This window comes from Populus nigra, chromosome 7 (genome assembly GCF_951802175.1).
Source record: "Populus nigra chromosome 7, ddPopNigr1.1, whole genome shotgun sequence".
Taxonomy (NCBI): domain Eukaryota; kingdom Viridiplantae; phylum Streptophyta; class Magnoliopsida; order Malpighiales; family Salicaceae; genus Populus; species Populus nigra.
This window is the reverse complement of record NC_084858.1, coordinates 17,263,459-17,282,256: the sequence shown is the minus strand read 5'-3', so window position 1 is coordinate 17,282,256 and position 18,798 is coordinate 17,263,459. Positions and strand designations below refer to the sequence as shown.

General features: G+C 34.6%; 1 protein-coding gene and 1 pseudogene across 2 annotated transcripts; one reads left to right on the top strand and one right to left on the bottom strand.

Moving 5' to 3' along the window:
• Window positions 1-416: 416 nt before the first annotated feature.
• LOC133700134 (ABC transporter B family member 1-like) lies at window positions 417-11,221 on the bottom strand (annotated as a pseudogene).
• A 3,247-nt stretch (window positions 11,222-14,468) lies between these two features.
• On the top strand, window positions 14,469-18,660 carry LOC133699460 (LRR receptor-like serine/threonine-protein kinase FLS2). Of its 2 annotated transcripts, XM_062122696.1 has the most exons (3): window positions 14,469-14,520; window positions 14,733-17,798; window positions 18,104-18,660. In XM_062122696.1, exons 2-3 carry the CDS (start codon window positions 14,903-14,905, stop codon window positions 18,436-18,438), a joined length of 3,231 nt encoding a protein of 1,076 aa, XP_061978680.1. In that variant the 5' UTR covers window positions 14,469-14,520; window positions 14,733-14,902; the 3' UTR covers window positions 18,439-18,660. The 2 variants fall into 2 exon arrangements, with proteins under 2 accessions (XP_061978680.1, XP_061978678.1); XM_062122694.1 differs by lacking the exon at window positions 14,469-14,520 and having other exon boundaries at window positions 14,603-17,798.
• Window positions 18,661-18,798: the final 138 nt, after the last annotated feature.

Below are 18,798 nucleotides of genomic sequence, written 5' to 3'. Positions count from 1 at the left end.
ACGTGGGACTTAGGTGATGGACCTTCTAAGTCAGCAGCTGACGCAGCAGAAACTGGCAGCTGGGGCTGGCAAGCAGACAGCCCGAAAATGGGGGAAGTGGCAGCTTCATGGGAGGCAGAACATGGGAGCATAACTTGGGTGCTGTCCGGGCCACTATGCCCTGAAAACATGGGATAATGGGTGTGAGGTAGTGCTCCACCATGTCCTGAAAACATGGGAGCGTGGGGGAGAGGTAGTGCTCCACTAGGTCCCGAAAATAGGGGATAATGGGGAGGAGCCTTTGCAGCTCCTTTGCTTGTCTATAAATACAAGATGCAGCTCTTGTGTGTAGGGAGAGCATTTGGGTGAGAGTGTTCCAAATGTAGAGAGCGTTCGGGTGGAAATGTTCAAAATGTAAGGGCATTCGGGTGGGGATGTCCAACATGTAGGGGCATGCAAGAACACTAGTTAGAGGTAGCTTGTGTAGCATGTAATCTTTGTGCATAGCACACATACGGATTTGTGTATAGTTTTCTTTGTGTATGAGATTAATAAAGGTTGGGAAAGAGTTCCTGTAAAGCTTGTTGTGCACTATGATTGTTATTCTTGCTTGTGTATTCCGCTTGCTTAGTTACTAGGCAAACACGAGTGGGAGTGGCGAGAGAAGGCTGAGTCTAGTGAGGGACTAGGTTGCCGCACAGGTTGAATTTCGTTGCGAAAAATTACCCCCGTGACACCTAGCATAGCTCCCGTGGCTTTGGCATAAGAGCTATTATCTAGTTTTGGTCCAACATTTATGATCAAACTCAAGTAGCTTGCACCAAGAGTGAAAGGAGTTAGTGCTGCAGCCAAAAGAGCCAATCGCCATTGCAGATAAAATGACAGACCAAGACCAACAGCCGCTGAACTTATACCCATTAACAAGACTGAGAGTCTATCACCAAGAACGGATCGGAAACTGATACAATCAATTGAGAGCTTTGAAACAAGTACTCCTACGGAATTTTCTTCGAAATCAAACCAACCAGGTTCTTGTTTTAGTATAGATCGAAATAAGAGGTCCCGTATTCTCACGGTAAGTTTTGTTCCTGCCCATCCGCATAAACCTTGCTGGCCTGTCATAGAAATAATGCAACCAAGTCCAAGACCTACAAGTATTAAACAGAGGCGTCCAACATCTCTCTTCAGTTTGAATTTGTTATCTTCAAAGTAGATTGTAAGGGCTTCGCCTAGAAGGTAAGGAAAGACTGAAAGTATTGCACCGGCATGCATACCCAAAAGGAAGCCCAGAAGAAGCTTGACAATCTCTGGTCTCTGAAGACCCCAAATTTCTGAGAGTTGATACTTTCTTGGCTTTGCACTTTCCTGCATTTCCTCCTCTTGTTGATTCTCTGCTTGCATTGATTTTAAGTGCATTGATTTTAAGTACCTTGATTTTGAGGTTTCAAATGCATTCTTAGATCTCAAATCAACAGATTTCTCGTAAATAGAGAACTCCATATCCTTGGCAGCATCCTCCTGTTTCAATGCAGATTTTGAAACAGCTTCAGAAGCAAGTTTGACAAGGTCATAGTAGGCACCAGCATTTTCCATTAGCTGGCGATGGTCACCAATTTCAACAACAGAGCCTTGATCAAGAACAGCAATGGTGTTGGCATTTCTTACTGTCGCTAGCCTATGAGCAATGACAATGGTTGTTCTGCCCGTGGATATCTTATCGATGGCTTGCTGAACAACAGATTCAGACTCTGGGTCCAGAGCACTGGTGGGCTCATCTAAAAGAAGGATTCTAGGATTCTTAATCATAGCTCTAGCTAGTGCAATTCTCTGTTTTTGTCCCCCTGAGAGTTGGGTTCCCCTATCTCCAACCTGTCCATAAGTAGCTTTCCTGGTAAGAATTAAACCATATGTGCTTGTGCAGATATTTTACTGTAAATTTTAAATTATGCAATAATATGGTTGTGATAGTGCTAAGGTACCTGAGTGTCATAGCCAAAGGGAAGGCCAGAGATAAAGCTGTGAGCATTGGAAGCAATGCAAGCATTGATTGCATCTTTCTTTGTGGCATTCTCCTTTCCCATCATCACATTTTCTAGTATGCTGGTGGCAAACAGAACTGGCTCCTGCCCAACCATGCCTATTTGACCTCTTAGCCACTTGACTTGCAGTGTCCTCAGGTCATTACCGTCCAAGGTTACTACTCCTGCAATAATATGAAGAACTCAACCCCATTAGATGCTTCATATTGTCTCACTGATATAGCCTCCATTTCTGAGCCAAGTCCAATATGATAGGAGTACGATGATGAGGAGCTTACCATTGATGGGATCGTAGAACCTCTCTATGAGAGCAAAAACGGTGGACTTGCCACCACCACTAGCACCAACCAGTGCAAGAGTCTTTGCGGATGGAATAACTAGATAAGAGAGCGGAGAATTACAGTTTCAGGACGCGATGGGTAAGGAAAAGTAACGCCTTTGAACTCGATCCTTCCACCAACAGTTGACAGTATCCTCCCATGGGGGCTGTAAGGATCTATATCAGGAATTCTGTCTATAATTTCATATACTCTGGTTGCTGCTACTGTGCCTTGCGCAAATTGAGCAAAATATGATAGAGACAATGCCAATCCTCTGTCACAAAAATCCAGACAATAATTCATGTCTTTAATCATGCTTTCAGAGTTATGGCTTGAAAAGATTAAAATCTCATCAGCAAACAAACATACAGACAGCATTTGATGACGAGAATTTAAGACATGATTACCTTCCCCCTACATTGACACCAAAGAAGCAAGCTATTGCATCACCTCCACTTATCTCTTTCCTTGCAACCAGGATAGATCCATACCAAAAGGCCAGTGCCCATGTCGAGTAGGTAACCAAGTAAATAACTCCCATTCCAGCACCCTTAGCAAACCCAATCTTTGCACCGATAGGCACCGACTTCATCAATAAATCAGCATATTTCCTGGCCAACTTATCCTCAGCAACAAAAGAAAATACAGTTCTAATTGAACTGATTGCCTGCTCAGCTACGCCACCAGCTTTCCGATAAGAAACCTACCATTATAACAAGCCAAAAACAATTGTCCACTATATTCTTCCAAGTAATTGAAATAATGCATATCTGAGTCCTTGAACTTAGTGTCATACCTCTTTTTTTGTAGCTAGACCGACATAAATGGCCTTATAAGCAATGCCACAAAACATCGTTAATGGAGTGACTGACGAAACCACCAGAGATACCTTCCATGACCTTAAGAACCCGACACAATAACCGCAAATGAAGGTAAATGTATGTTGGATGAAATGTGCCATCTGCAAATATGATAAAAAGATCCACTGCATATCAGCACTAATAGTCTACCATGATCTAGTCAAAAACAATTTAGCCGGCCTGTTAACTGAAAAAAACACGCTGCAGGCTTAAATTATGGGCAAGTTAAGAGCATAAAATTAGTACTTAATGATAAAGTAATCATATTATATGTATTACACATATTCCAGACAAATAACAAAGGAAAGGAAAGGTAGGATTGACCTTCTCCCCCATCACTTCTTGGATTTGTGCACCATCACTTGAAATTCCATGCATAATATCACTAGTGCTGACTTTTGTTTCATAGAAAGTGATATCTTGCCTTGGAACTGCGCTCAGATACAAGTTTCTTATTCGATGAGCTGATCGTTCTCCAACTAATCTCCAACAAGTGATTTCTGTTTCACCCGAAAGAGAGAAATTATGTTTAGGCAAAGTGATTTATGTCAACTTTCTTGACGATAAAGACACTGTTGTAAAACCATAAAATGGATAGCGACAAAGTAAATTGCTGATGCTGTTGTTATTCAGAGTTCATTTAATAATCTCCCACTTACCTAAATAGGCTCCAACCACAACTAATGCTGCTACTCCAGTCATAAGCAGACATATCTGCCATTGCAAATTAAAACAGTAATAATAATAATCAAAACAAAAAATAATGTTAATTAATGTGCATCTGAAACCAATATTTTCAAGGCATCAAAAAATTTGTCCTGCAAAATTGTGGAAGGAGAGGAAATTGTATGAACACAAATGAAAACGCTTACCCTCTCCACTTCTTTCATCATATTATCATCAGAGTGCTTCGCAATCCTGTTCACAAAATCTCCGAAAAAATAAGAATACCATGGAAGAGATCCTCCATTTATGAGAGCTCCTACACAACCCAAAAACACAAGAACCATATCCCATTTCGTCGAGTATTTGAACAGACTAAACAACCCTACTTGCCTTCGTGCTGCTTCTTCGTTGTCATCATCCTCCTCATCATAATCTTCATCTTCATACTCCGAAGCCTGATCAATGTCATCATATGGATTTTTACCGGGAACGTAATCACGACTGGTTGATCGATTAGCTTCATAAGCACTGAGGAAATCATCATGTCTACTACGGGATAATTCATGACCATGATGATCGTGCCCACCATGTGGAGTACTGTGGTACAATGGACTAACACCATCATCTTCCATATAAGCATGAGACACTGAAATCCATCTAGAATCTTTATCACCATGGAGATTAGTGTCAGTCTGCAATAACTCTCCCTGTTTCTCAACATCATCGCTGTCATAGTCAATCATGCTAAGCTCATCTTGATCAACCAAAGGACTTGCATTTCTGCGAGCCCCTCCCTTAATAGCCTGAGATATTGGTCTTGAAATCCCATGATGGGAATTACTGTAAGCAGCCGAGATATAATCCCTAACATGAACTACCGACCTCTCTTTTTTGAAAAAAAAAAAGGATCGATGTCAAAAATTTAAATACCAAATATGAATTATGTTTATTATTTCTTTTAGTAACTCAGACGTAATTCTTCTTTTTAGGGACAAACATCAATATTTTAAATAAGTCTCCTATTTTATTAGGAACTAGTGTCATTTTTTGACGTGTCTCCTATGAATATTATATGTCGACACGTCTCTTTATTTTTAGAAAAGGACCGATGTCAAAAATTTAAAATACCAAATATGAATTATGTCCATTATTATTTCTTTTGGTAACTCAGACTTAACTCTTCTTTTTAGGGATAAACGTTATTATTTTAGACGAGTCTCCTAATTTTTAGGGACTGATGTCATTTTTAACATGTCTCCTATTTTTAGGGACCGACGCTAACCATTAAAAAAAATTGCAAATAAGCCCAAAATATAATAGCATTTGAATCAAATAAAAAACACACAAGTAAGGGTATCCTTTCTCTTGAAAGGATGTTTTAAGGAAGGTGTCTACCTTCCCTTAATCATAACTAACCCCGTACCTGAATCTCTGGGACCAGTGTCTAATTTGAAATTTCTAGTTTCCCTCAAATTACTAAATGACGACTCCAATAAAATCTTCATTTCCCCCAGTCAAGAAAAAAAAACTTTTTTGTTAAATAAACAAAAAGTGGGAGTCATCGTCCGACGTCGTGTATCGACAAATATAATGTTAAATAATGAAATCAGAAAAAAAATATCAAATTTAAAAATTTACTAAAGTAAATTCAACAAAGAAAGACAAATAAAAAGAACCGAGATAACTCATACCAATTTTTAAATCAATGAAAAATTATATAGAAAGTAAATAAATAAAAATAATGGAGATCCATATCCAATTGAATAAATATTGAAGTCTGAAACTGAAAAAAACATGAGTTAAAAAAAAACCTAAGCAAACATGGGCGAACATCATAAACCTAGGTTAATCTATAAAACTCGTAACTTGTGAAATTCTAAACTTAGGCTTAACCAAGAAGCTCATTTCTTAGCCAATATAATGTCCCATGATGAAATACAAAAAATTTAAAAATTGCCAAAGTAAAAAAAAAAATAGCAATCAAAAGAAAGAGGATTGAATTTGATAGGGAAAAAACTTAAGGATGATGAAATTGCAAAAACAATCAATTTAAAATTATATAAAATAAAACAAATAGCAATCAAAAGATTGGGGACCAAATATGATAAAAAAAAATTAAAAGGGGATGAAATTGAAAAGCAATTCAAATTTTATAAATTATTCTAAATCAAACAAATGGCAATCTGAATAACATGGACCAAAGCTAAAGGGATAACAAATTGAAGATCTGCTTTGAAAATTTGAAGGGGTAGGTAGGGAAATTAAGAAGGAGAGAAAAAAAAAATGGTTGTCAGCACTAAATCAAACACTTGTTTGCCACACACATCACTGTATCATGAAGGGGACATCAAGATGATTCAAACACCGTCATGGAAGGTGGCATTAGGGTTGGATAAATATAACACATAAAAAATGAATGGGTTGGATAAATTGAAAAGCAAATGCATGAATTTAATTAAATAAATTAAGAATCATTTGAACCAATAACTACAAAAAAAAGGTTAATGATAATCAAACTAAACTAGAAAATTCAAAGATAGATGGTCATGATTTTCTAACATATTTCTTAGAAAACAAACCTCAAATCTACTATGAGGCAATGCCTATTTAGAAGTTTTCTATTGGAATGAGATAGCTAACAGTGAAATTAGATTTATTATGAATAACTATAAATAAGAAATTGTGGATCTTTCTCCTGAAAGTAAACTATTAGGTCATAAATGGATTTTCAAAAGAAAGATGAAAGTCAATGGCCTTATTGACAAATATAAAGCTAGACTTGTTGTTAAAAGTCTTAACTAATGAAAAAGTGTGGATTATTTTGATACATGTTCACATATGTCAAGAACAACTTCATACAAATGTTAATAGTCATTGTAGCAATTAAAAAACTTAAAAGACATCAAATAGATGTAAACACAACTTTCTTAAATAGTATCTTCATGAGGAGGTTTACATTGTCAAGGGATTTGCTGTCAATAGACAAGAAAAGAAAGTTTGTAAGCTTGTCAAATCATTATATGCTTTGAAACAAACATCTAAACAATGGCATGAAAAACGTAACAAGGTTATGTTGTCAGATGAGTTCCAAATTAACAAAATTAATAAATGTGTCTATGTGAAATACATAGATACAATTTATGTCATTGTATGTCTTTATATGGACGATGTGATAATTTTGGGTAGCAATGATTACATAATCAAGTCTATGAAAAAAATTTAACTAAAAAGTTTGAAATGAAAGACTTGAGTGTTGCAAATATCACACAAAAAATAAAAAAAAATTTAGGACATCTAATTGATTGGCATTATCCAAATCTCATAGTGTTAAGAAAATTCTTGATAAAATTTTATAAACATGAAAATAGCATTGTCAAACATCAATTGACATAAATGTGTGTGTGTGTGTGTGTGTGTGTGTGTGTGTGTGTATACAAGAATAGAGGTAAAAGAATAAATCAATTGGAATACGTTCAAATAATTGGAAGCCTAATGTATGTTATGAACTGCACAAGGCCTGATATTGTTTACCGGGTTAGCAAACTTAGTAAATTTATAACTAATTCAAGTATGCATCATTGAAAGGAAAAAAAAAAAGTACTCAAGTATTTAAGGTATACTTTGAACTATAGGTTACACTACATTGGTTACCCAATGAAATTAGAAAGGTATAGTGATGCTAATCGGATATCTGACACTAACGACTCGAAATCCATAAATGGTTATAACTTTACACTTGATGGAGAAATTGTGTTATGAAAATCCTCTAAACAAATATGTATGTTAAAATATATGATGGAGTCAGAGTTTATTGCTCTTAATAAAGCTAGAGAGGAAATCGAATGACTACAAAACTTTTTAGAGGATATTATATATTAGTCATAACTAATGCTAGCTATTTGTGTCAATTACAATAGTTAATCAATAATTGGAAGAGCACAAAGTAATATATATAATGGTAAATCTAGATATATATTTTATAGGCATAAAACTGTTAAACACCTCTATCTAGTTTGTCAAGATAGATCAGGGTCGAGAGAGACAAATTTTTATTGATTTGATTTTGTGTTTTCGGACAGTTTTTTTGGTTTTGTGGGTTGATAAACTAGTATTTTTTATTCTTTAAGGGTGTTTATTAGGTTTGTTTATGTGAGAATGAGTTGGAAAAGGATTTTTAGACAAAAAAAAAAACATCCCCTGATTTCCAGCTATCATTATGGTAGTTGAATTTTGGGCAAGTAAATGATGCGCCGATTACCTTTTTTCCTTAAAAACTAGAGGTAAATAACAATAGAAATAAATTAAAAATGAAAAGGCAGGTGCACAGACCTAGCCTTGCAGGTTCAAGTGCATGGCCTTTTATATTAATGGGCAAAGTGTATTAGGATATATTAGCCCAAGTTCTTGGCCCTTTTTAGATTTTTATTTTTCTTTCCTTTTTATTTGAATGTAAATTAATTAAAATGTATCAATTTACTATATATGTGGGATCCCTGATCTAGCGGATATTCAATTTTAATTGATATTATTTAAAAAAAATTATGCAATATCATTTAAATTTTACTTATTTTGTTCAATCGTCTTTTTGTACTTGTATTTGTTGCGCTGTTGCAGTAATACAAATTAATTACCCTAACATAAATAAAAAAGATAGTAGAGAGCAATTAAGGGGTTGATCCCATGAGAAATGTTTAATTCAGATTTTTATGCTACATAATATGCAATTGGAAGGAGTTTTGAGGTTATCTAGGCTATAACAGAACAAAACAATCAAGCTAAATTAAATAAATCATAAAATTATCAAGAGAACAAACATTGATTTCAAGTAGACGTCCACCTACAGAAATCAAAACCGATCATGGAAACAAAACGTTAATTTATATTCTGAATATTTATCTTTTCTTAACATTAGTTAGTTAAACGATTCGTAATGTAACTAACCATAACCATTAAACAATTACAGTGTCTGCACTAGTAATTAAATTTAATGGCAGCCTTAAGAACTAGACAACATAACTATTTGCGGTCTATGTTTGATTTGATCGAATGTTTTCCCTAAAATTAATAACATATATCCGCCACTATTATTAAACTCAGATGCTTCACAAGTTCATATATCACAACTTTGGTTTTGATAGCAAACTTAGCAGTAGATTGGTTAAAATAATAAATTAGAGTCACCTCTAACAATCAAACTAAACAATCACAAAAAAATATACCCATACTCATCATAGAAATTGAAAAGAAAATGTAAAATAGATCTCACTATTCTTGAAATTTGAAGGTTTTTGTATCCTTGCAACCAAGAAAAAGAACTTAGCCTTGTCTATTGAAAAACTAATATAAAAAAATATGAATTCATGATTTTAGGTCTAGGAGGAAAGGGTAAGTTTTTCTTTTCTTTTTGGCCACCCCTCTCTTCCTTTCTCTCTTTCTTTATATTTGATAGGAAACTCTAATCCCTCTTTCTTACAAAATAGTACTTTTCTAAGTAGACAATTTACATTTAAGTAGTACAGTAACTATTTTTCTAAAAAATAAGAAATAGCCTTGCATAAAATCTTCAAGCTTTGACTTTAGATTAAAAGGAGCTAAATTTTCGAAATAAATACTTGGATGTCGGTTTTGATGCTTTGGAAAGTAAATTGGACTTGTTTCTTCACAAAACCTGTCTACTAGTAGAATTTATGTGTCATCTTAAAAAACTCATATCTCTCTCATATGAGCTCTTTTTTTGCTACAATTTGGTAGGAGGATATGTCTTCTAGTCAGGAATCCCTCAAAATTGAGTTTGCATCAAATGGACTTCTCTAACTCAAGATATTCAAGTAGGAATATCTGAAGGTCAACACTAGTAGAATACAAGATTTGTCTTTGAAGGTTGCAATTTCCATGCTCTTTCTCTTTTTATTTTTCTTTCCATATATTTATAAAAAGTATGTGTGTTAGCTTTCTAATTCCATTGAAATCACTTCATTTCGACCTCTAGAGCTCAAGCTCCGCACAAAACATCGATCAGAGGTCAAATCTGGCAATTATCTCCAATTTACTTCTTTTTTAATCTTACATCCAAAAATGTCTTCAAAACATAAAATAAAGAATATCAAGGTATTTTATATATAGAACATAGGCAAAATACTAGGTAAATATGGGTAAAACTATCGAATAATATGGTTGCATCAATATTTTTTGTTATCATTTTATTAATATAAAAAATTAGTTCCAATAAACAAATTTATTAAATACAACTTAGTCCATGACCGTGTTTGAAGACTAGATATCTAGATTTATATTTATCTCTCAACTTTTTATTGTTGGTGATTACATGAGTTAGCCTTAATTGTTCTTTCAAGTAAAAGATTTTTTCATGCTTCATTTCATGGAAACATATCTTAAAAGAAACTTCATTAATGAGTTGATAAACCTCGTTGACATTAGCTTGAGCAATCTTTTTCTTAGGGTTTCCTTATTAATCTTTATTTTTATAATTTTTTGCTAGATGCCTAATATTGCTGCAGATAAAGCATTTGCCATTGAACTTCTTTGTGATTCATTTCTTTTTCATAACAAGCTTCTTCTTTTAATTTTTGTTGTGGGACTTTACCACTTGTTCCACAACATTTGTTTTTTAGGCACTATAAAAGTTGATCTTTTTTAGGATAACTTATTATCTTCTTCTATCCTTAACCTTAAAATGTGGTCTTCAATTCTCATCTCTTTGCGCTTATGTTTAAGATAGTTCTTATGTATTTTCATGATGGTGATAATTTTTCAATGATTGCATCCATTTAGAAGGACTCATATATATATATATATATATATATATATATATATATCTTCAACATGTATATCATGTAAGATGAGTTTGAACTCTTGAACTTGGCTCATCATGGTCATTGAATCAACCATCTTGAAATTTAGAAATTGTTTGATTATGAATTTCTCCATACCTACATTTTCAACCCTGTACTTTTTATATATAGCTTTCCATAGTACTTTTGCACTCTTAATTAAACTATACACATCATATAATGTATTGTCTAATTCATTCAAGATGTAGTTTTTACACACAAAAGCAATATGATTTCATACATCCACAACCACCATAATAGTACGATCATATTTATTTTTTAATGATTGTGGTATTATCTCAATCAAAAACTTTGTCAAGTTTAAAGTGGTCAAATGAAATAGCATATTTTATTGTCACTTCTTAAAGTTCAATCCATTGAACTTATTCAGATTTCTCACCATGTATTATAGAAGGTGTTGGTGGAATCTTCACTACCAAAGTAGTACTTGCTAAAGCAACAATGGTTGGGACAACTAAATCTTGAGTAGAATGTGTATAAGACATGATAAAATCTATAAAAATAAATAAATAATAGTCAATACTATTTATAAATATTTTGGCCAACATTCAATATATAAAATAAAAACTTGTAATAAAGCAACTTCAAAAACAAAAATATTTAAACTATACAAGATAAAAAAAATAAACACTTTTGTTTATTGTAGTTCAAAAGGATATAAATATTAACATGCATAAAAAAAGAGCAAGATAAACAAATAGCATGATCATACCAACAAGTTTGCAAAACATGTATAAACATATTAACACACAAAAAAATTCTTTTAAAAGATAACATGTATTAAAGCATGCAAAGAACTTTTTCAACAAAATAAGATAAAACAAAATAAATAGTTTTAGATCTTTTTAACATGCATCATGCTAATAGAGTTTTGTTTAAACAAAGAAGCATACCACTAAAATACACACATATTCACTAAACAAATAACATGCAACTAAAGTCTTAAGATTTTATATCTTAAAATAATTAACATAGATTATTTAGTTTATCATCATAAAGGCATATTACACAAGAGTTATCCAAGAAAATACTAGAGTTTATACATGTTTAAAACTATAAGCATGTAAAAGCATAACTTATAAAAAACAAGTTATCAATAAAAAAAATAAAGATTTTACCATGCATACTAAACATATACCAAACTTGCGATTTATATCAAAATAAAGTCTTAGCATACATACTAATAATATAAAATATCCAAGTTTCAAATAAAAGCAAATAAGTGTATTTATTTATTGAAGCAATTTAAAATAATGAAGCTTTTGTTATTGTTAATGATGGATCATTTCCTCTCTTGGTACAAAGAATGTTTGTAATATACCTCTCAAGATTCTAACATTACCACCTTAGTTTAGATGCCTTCTAAACAAGGTCTTTAAACTAAAGTAAAGAGCTTAATTATATCTCAACAAAGTGAACCTAAGCTCTAGATTTGGAAGAAAAACCATAACATAAAAAGAGAAGAAACACACTAAAAATAAGATGAGAAAGAATGCGCAAGAATCTTGAAAAACTTGTAAGAAACCCTTCATACACCCCCCTCCTCCCAATTTATAGTGGATTTTGAAAAGTAAAAGGTTAAAGAATTGATTATGATAATAATTAGAATTAATTCCTACCATTATCAATGTTAGATTAGTCACTATAAATCAATAATTAAACCTAAATGTTTTGCTATAAATATGATTTTTGAGCTAAAAAAACTATTCAAATTTGCAAAAACTGCTTATAGAAGAGAGTGTTCAAGTGTTAACATTCATGGACTAGACTAGACAAAATAATGGGCATGAAGAAATAATTCTTTATGGACCAAGCCCAAGTTCAAAATTCAATTGACAAAAAATAATCTCTTGTAACCTAAAATATTATTTCACAATAAACTAGAACCCAAGCCCAAGCATGGGTCGGGCCGTGTTTAAGCCCAAAACTCACTTTGCTTAGAACTTTTTTTCTTTTAAAAGCTTGGATGCTTTTTGGATTTAATTTTAACTTTTCAACTTTTCACTAAACAAACACCTAAGAATTTTTTGTTTCTTTGCTACATGGGATAAAGTTCTCATTGAGGGTTTCGAGTTTCATCGAAATATGTTAATCACAGGTTATCTGAGATCAATTTCTCATTCACCATAATTTATTTAAATCATGTTAATGTTTCATATTAAATATTTATTTTGAAGATTAAATTCCAATAAAATTTAACCCAAAAAATGAGTGGATTCTGTTTAATTTGACATCAAATGTGGCCATTAACAATATTCTTAGACAAAATTTTCCAACATAATTCAAGGTCGAAACATCTTCTTGATATTGGAAGAGCCCTATAGGATGAGCACAAAATTGCATTTAACCCGATTTGCAAGGATGGAAGAGAATACATAACGCTATTATAGTCACCAGTACTGTATGTGAGGATGCAAAGTAAAATCACCAAATCCGTGAAGATTTTCTCAATAATAATAATAATAATAATAATAATAACAATAATTGAGTTGGGGAGGTTGAGCCCACAAACGCGTGCAGAGAATATGAATTCTGTGTTCTTCAATCCTATTGATCCCCGCTGTATTTTTGACCGCTTTCTGTCAGCTTGGGCCACAGCCGACCATTCAAGTTTTGCCGTTTTCTGCAACTTGCATTTTTATCATCGCTATCCTACCACTACCATATATCGTTGGCATCTACTGTGAAATCCCTAAGTTAACCCTCGTCCAATCTCCATAATACCCTTACCTAAATTCTCAAAAAAAAAAAAATCCACAAGGGAGGGAGAGGCATGACAGCACCATCTGGGCAGAGAAAAATAATTCAAACATGAGACTTGTAGAGTTTACATGTAACTTGCAGAACTCACACCTTTTTCTTCCCCTGAAAAGACAGCTAAATACATATCGTCAATGGGAGCATGTTTTATCGTCATGCATATTTGATCCTTTTTGTGATACCTACCAGTTAGTGCAAGAGTTTTTCTTACATAAATTAAATCGAGCTCTTTCATAGAATTAATATAATTTCAGCTTTCAAAAAAGTTATTGTGTAATTCGTGACGCCTTTGGCTGTTTGACTATTTTTCTAATGAGTTTAATATTTTTTCCAAAAATACAGATAAATAAACCTGTTTACAAATTAGTAGATAAGAATTTTCATTCTGACTATAATCATTTTTCTCATATGGAGAATTTTTCTTATTTCTAGAAAACATATTTGCATGCTAAAATATTTTTTTATCAAATTTATTATTGAATATTGATTTGATTGAGAATTGGATTTTAAAATTTGTATTAATTTTTTTTTCTATGGGTAATCTTGGTATCTTGACCCCGAGTCACAGATTTGAAAGATTAACTCGAGTTGAATCGGGTTGTTTTTTATTTTTTTATAATTAATATTTTTTTCAATTTTATTTTTTAGCATTGGGTTGTTGAGGAATTGAACTTCATAATTATTTCGATTTATTTTTTATAAAATTATCACAGTTTCATGACTTAAATAACAAATGTAGCAGTCAACAAAGTTGACCTTAATTGATTTAATATATTGTTATCTTAATATTCAAAAAATATAAGATATCATTGTTGAATATTTTTTAAGTAAAATTGTATTTTTATAAGTCATCATATTAGATTAATTTATATATATACACACACACTAAAAAACATTACGTTAGCAATGTGCTGAACTGGATATATTATAGACAGGGGGGGGGTGGGGTGGGGTGGTCACAATTTAGTAAGCTGAAAGTCAAATCTCCTTGCATGTGAACATTCCATCAAAATATCGAGCGGAGGTTTGGTTTCTTTAGGCAAGAATGAAGACGTTTCCTATTGGTTATTGCCTGGGGGGTCATAATTTTCCTTCTGTATATAACAGCTTCGTTTGGCTCAAACCTTTCGTATCAGTTTCAACTATTAATTTCTATAGCAATGGTGTCTCGAAATGTTTTTATTTTACACACTTTCATCTTCTGTTCTGTTCTGCTTACTGCTGCTCAATCTGCAGAACCAAGCTTGGAAGCTGAAGTTGAGGCCTTGAAGGCCTTCAAGAATGCCATCAAGCATGACCCTTCAGGAGCACTTGCAGACTGGAGTGAAGCAAGCCATCACTGCAACTGGACTGGTGTTGCCTGTGACCATTCCTTGAATCAAGTCATTGAGATTTCTCTTGGTGGGATGCAGCTCCAAGGCGAGATATCTCCGTTTATTGGCAACATTTCAGGCCTTCAGGTTCTTGATTTAACTTCAAATTCTTTCACAGGGCACATTCCACCTCAGCTGGGACTTTGCTCCCAGTTGATTGAACTTGTTCTTTATGACAATTCCTTTTCGGGTCCTATTCCAGTAGAATTAGGAAACCTTAAGAATTTGCAGTCTCTAGATTTAGGTGGCAATTATTTGAATGGAAGCATTCCTGAGAGCCTTTGTGACTGCACCTCCCTGCTACAGTTTGGTGTGATTTTCAACAATCTGACTGGCACAATACCAGAAAAAATAGGAAACTTGGTTAACCTGCAACTCTTTGTAGCTTATGGGAACAACTTGATTGGTTCAATACCTGTTTCCATCGGAAGGTTGCAAGCTTTGCAAGCTTTAGACCTAAGTCAAAACCACTTGTTTGGGATGATACCTCGAGAAATAGGGAACTTGTCAAACTTAGAATTTCTTGTCTTGTTTGAGAATTCCCTAGTTGGGAACATCCCTTCTGAACTAGGCCGTTGTGAGAAGCTGGTTGAACTTGACTTGTACATCAATCAGTTGAGTGGAGTCATTCCCCCTGAGCTAGGAAATTTGATCTATTTGGAGAAATTGAGACTGCACAAAAATAGGCTAAATTCAACCATTCCACTGTCCTTGTTCCATCTGAAATCGTTAACCAATTTAGGACTCTCAAATAATATGTTAACTGGAAGAATAGCTCCTGAAGTAGGATCTTTGAGGTCCTTGCTGGTGCTGACTCTGCATTCAAACAATTTCACTGGGGAAATTCCTGCCTCCATAACAAACCTGACAAATTTAACATACTTGTCTTTAGGCTTCAATTTCCTCACGGGAGAGATTCCTTCGAATATCGGAATGCTTTATAATCTGAAGAACCTTAGCCTGCCCGCCAGCCTCCTGGAGGGATCCATACCCACAACTATCACCAATTGCACCCAACTTTTGTATATAGATTTAGCTCTTAACAGAATAACAGGGAAACTTCCACAGGGTCTGGGGCAGTTGTACAATCTAACAAGGCTATCCCTTGGGTCAAATCAAATGTCAGGGGAAATACCAGAAGACCTTTATAATTGCTCCAATCTTATAATCTTAAATTTGGCAGAGAACAATTTTAGTGGAATACTAAAACCAGGCATTGGCAAACTCTACAATCTCCAGATTTTGAAATATGGCTTCAATTCACTTGTAGGGCCAATCCCACCAGAGATTGGAAATTTGACTCAACTTTTCTTTTTAGAACTTTCTGGAAATAGCTTTTCAGGCCATATTCCACCGGAGTTATCCAAGCTTACTCTACTCCAGGGGCTTGGCCTTCATAGCAATGCTTTAGAAGGTCCAATACCTGAGAACATTTTTGAACTGACACGTCTAACTGTTCTCCAGCTGGAGCTCAACAGGTTTACGGGTCCAATTTCTACTTCTATCTCAAAACTGGAAATGCTTTCGGCCTTGGATCTCCATGGAAACGTACTTAATGGATCTATTCCAACGAGTATGGAACATCTCATTCGACTAATGTCTCTTGATCTCTCTCACAACCATCTTACAGGGTCAGTCCCTGGATCTGTGATGGCAAAGATGAAAAGCATGCAAATATTTCTAAATTTATCATACAATCTCTTAGATGGTAACATTCCACAAGAGCTTGGAATGTTGGAAGCAGTACAGGCCATTGATCTTTCAAACAACAATCTTTCAGGAATCATTCCTAAAACACTTGCAGGCTGCAGAAATTTGTTCTCTCTTGATCTTTCAGGAAACAAGCTCTCTGGCTCAATTCCAGCTGAAGCTTTGGTTCAAATGAGCATGCTTTCTCTCATGAACCTTTCCAGGAATGATTTGAATGGTCAGATTCCCGAAAAGTTGGCAGAACTCAAGCATCTAAGCGCCCTGGACCTTTCTAGAAATCAGTTGGAGGGCATAATTCCTTATAGCTTTGGAAATCTTTCGAGCTTGAAGCATCTTAACCTGTCTTTCAATCATCTTGAAGGCCGCGTTCCGGAGTCTGGTTTATTCAAAAACATCAGCTCATCTAGTTTGGTTGGAAATCCTGCTCTCTGTGGAACCAAATCTTTGAAGTCCTGCAGCAAGAAGAATTCACATACCTTTTCCAAGAAGACGGCATTGATCCTCCTTGCAATTGGAGTGGTGTCCATATTTTTAGTTCTTTCCGTGGTGATTCCATTATTCCTCCAACGTGCCAAAAAGCATAAAACAACAAGTACCGAGAATATGGAGCCAGAGTTCACTTCAGCACTGAAACTCATTAGGTATGACAGGAACGAAATAGAAAATGCTACAAGTTTCTTCAGTGAAGAAAACATAATCGGCGCCAGCAGTTTGAGCACGGTATACAAGGGTCAATTGGAAGATGGCAAGACTATAGCTGTTAAGCAACTGAATTTTCAGAAGTTCTCTGCAGAATCTGACAAGTGCTTCTACAGAGAAATCAAAACGTTGAGCCAACTTAGGCATAGGAATCTGGTTAAGGTACTTGGCTATGCCTGGGAGAGTGCTAAACTGAAGGTTTTAGTTTTGGAATACATGCAGAATGGGAACTTGGAGAGCATCATACATAACCCTCAGGTTGATCAGTCATGGTGGACACTGTATGAGAGAATCAATGTTTGTGTTTCCATTGCAACTGCTCTAGAGTACTTGCATTCTGGCTATGACTTTCCAATCGTACACTGTGACTTGAAGCCCTCTAACGTGCTGTTGGATGGTGATTGGGTGGCCCATGTGAGCGACTTTGGAACAGCTCGAATTCTGGGCGTTCACCTGCAGGATGGAAACAGTCTCTCCTCAGCATCAGCCTTTGAAGGCACCATTGGCTATATGGCACCAGGTAACCTTTCATTCTCCATTACCTTGTCTTTTCTTGGGCGTTCATAGAAGTTTCTGATAAATGTCAAGTTAATAAATGGTTGGAGGAATAAGTCTAGTATTTAAATCAATCATTCCCTTGCTCATCCCATTTCACAGATTATCTTAATAAACATGTTACTTTATCATTTATAATGAACTTCATTTTTCCATTTTCAGTTTCACGTTTTGCATATCTTCCATCTCAAATATTCTTTTCTTCTTTTTATTCATTTTACTTTTTTATACGTTCCTGGCTTCACTACAACTTGCTTGATGGTCTCACAGAGTTTGCGTACATGAGGAGAGTGACGACTAAAGTAGATGTCTTCAGCTTTGGGATTGTAGTAATGGAGGTCCTCATGAAACGGAGGCCAACAGGACTCACAGACAAGGATGGATTGCCAATCAGCTTGCGTCAACTAGTCGAAAGGGCCCTCGCCAATGGCATCGATGGACTTCTTCAAGTACTGGACCCAGTGATTACTAAGAATCTCACCAACGAGGAAGAAGCGTTGGAGCAGCTCTTTCAAATAGCCTTTTCTTGCACCAATCCAAATCCTGAGGATAGACCTAACATGAATGAGGTGTTGTCTTGCCTTCAGAAGATAAGTGCAAGGTAATCGAAATTGGTGGTGATCTCACTCAAGCATGCAGCATGATATAGAACCAGATTGTCTGCTGCATATTAAAGAAGAAAGGCAGACTGCAGACTCAATTTCACAGCAAATGCTTCCACTATGCCGAGAATGGATAGTATGTAATAGTGTTCTTAATAATATCGAAATGCTTTGTTCTGTTATAATGACACAAAAAATCAAGGTTTAGCAATTTCCAGTTGACAATTTCATCTAGGAACAAGTTCAGCCTAGCTTAGAAGCTCTCGTAGTATTTTTTTCCACTGAGAAATATTACATGTGAGTGATTGTTTTTAAAAATATTTTTTATTTAAAAAAATATAAAAATAATATTTTTATTATTTT